The following is a 1,418-nucleotide window of genomic DNA, read 5'->3' as shown; positions in this document are numbered from 1 at the left end:
CAACCACCCAACTCCATCCCCAACCCACCAAAGGCTACACCAGACAGCTTACTTCTAAATCTTTATTTGTTTTCTACACGGAGAAAACAGAGGAATGTCAAAGCAGCAATATTTGAACACACTAGCAAGGAGCCATCAATCTGTGAGTGCACAAAATGCAACATGGGGCCATTTGTGCGGTGGTCTCTAAGGGGCAGGGTGGGGGTCGGTCCAGGAGCTGCCTCTTCGGACAGGTGGGAGGGCTCTACGCAAAGGTGGAGCCGTTCCAGCCCACGTTGGCAGCATTCATGTCAAAGTAGTTGATGTACACCCTGCAGAAGAAGCACAGAACGACAAACAATTACTTCATATAAAGCGTGAGGATGAAAAACAGGACAGGGGACTATGCCTCCCATTCCTAAACTTTTGCTGAAATCTAGTTAACTTCTCTGGTAGAGTCTCCACATTGTGTCTCAGAGTCCCTGGAATTGTACTTTTTTTAAAAAATACAAACTTTCCTTCAGCTAGGGACTGTCCAGACACCAGACAGCTTTTGATTATCAGCCTGTCAAGAATTTCCGGAGATCAAAACCTTTTGTTTCCAGCACTGCAGTCCTTCACACGTGTCCACCAGCCAGCCTGCCTTACAAAAGCCAGCAGGCCCTCAGGGCCCGCTCTGCACTTCTCCCTTCCAACCGCAGCACATCAGTGGCAGCAGGTTCTTCCCGTGCGTGCAGACACTTTCCCAAGACTCCTCAGCCTGCAAGGGAGCTGTTCACAACCTGCTGGTTTCTACCCTGTCTTTCAGCTACAGCCTTTTACTGTTCCTCTCTTTCCACTCTTGTGTTCCACCACCAGAGGACAAGTCATCCCACCTCGGAGGGAAAACAGACACTGTACAACTTGTTGGTCCTGTAGTACTGTTCCCCACTCTAACAAGAAGCCATGGAAGGACTTGGAATGGAGAGATGGAGGCATCAAACTTGTAGAGTGGACATAAAACCACTGTAAAGGATGACTTTATAGCTCCTCAGACTTATTCCTGGCTTTTCTTTTTTTTAAATAAACTTTTCAAAGCAATTTCAGAAAGCCAGATAAATAAGGTTAAAGTCATGTTCCACCCTCACCTGTCTGCAGATACATGCAAGTGCTTGGAGATGAGATCACACAGGAGCTTGGTGTAACTCTTGTTCTGCTGCCCTCCAATTTTGCCGATGCTGTAAAGGCTGCAGAGTGCACAGGGATCGGTGGAACCCCCGAAGGACATCATCTGATCAGGTATGATGTGCACGGCAATGTACTGCAGAAAGAGAACAGAGGTTACAGTAGATCTCACCTCCCCTCTCCCGACCCAAACTGGCTTTAGAGGCCACCTTTAAGCAGCTCCGTGGTGCCCGCGCTGCCCACCGCATCCCACGGGGATGCCCTCGGCCGCGCCC

At 49.3% G+C, this 1,418-nt stretch overlaps 1 protein-coding gene across 1 annotated transcript; it reads right to left on the bottom strand.

The window, feature by feature from the left end:
- Positions 1–244: 244 nt before the first annotated feature.
- On the bottom strand, positions 245–1,279 carry MIF (macrophage migration inhibitory factor (glycosylation-inhibiting factor); the record flags this gene model as incomplete). Its single annotated transcript, XM_008941161.1, has 2 exons — positions 245–311; positions 1,107–1,279. Coding segments are annotated over 2 exons (240 nt in total), but the record flags the coding sequence as incomplete, so codon positions are not given.
- Between the last annotated feature and the right edge of the window lie 139 nt (positions 1,280–1,418).

Source organism: Merops nubicus, unplaced genomic scaffold (assembly GCF_000691845.1).
Source record: "Merops nubicus isolate BGI_N331 unplaced genomic scaffold, ASM69184v1 scaffold52695, whole genome shotgun sequence".
Lineage (NCBI taxonomy): Eukaryota > Metazoa > Chordata > Aves > Coraciiformes > Meropidae > Merops > Merops nubicus.
The sequence above is the reverse complement of the archived record's forward strand: the minus strand, read 5'-3'. Positions and strand labels throughout refer to the sequence as shown.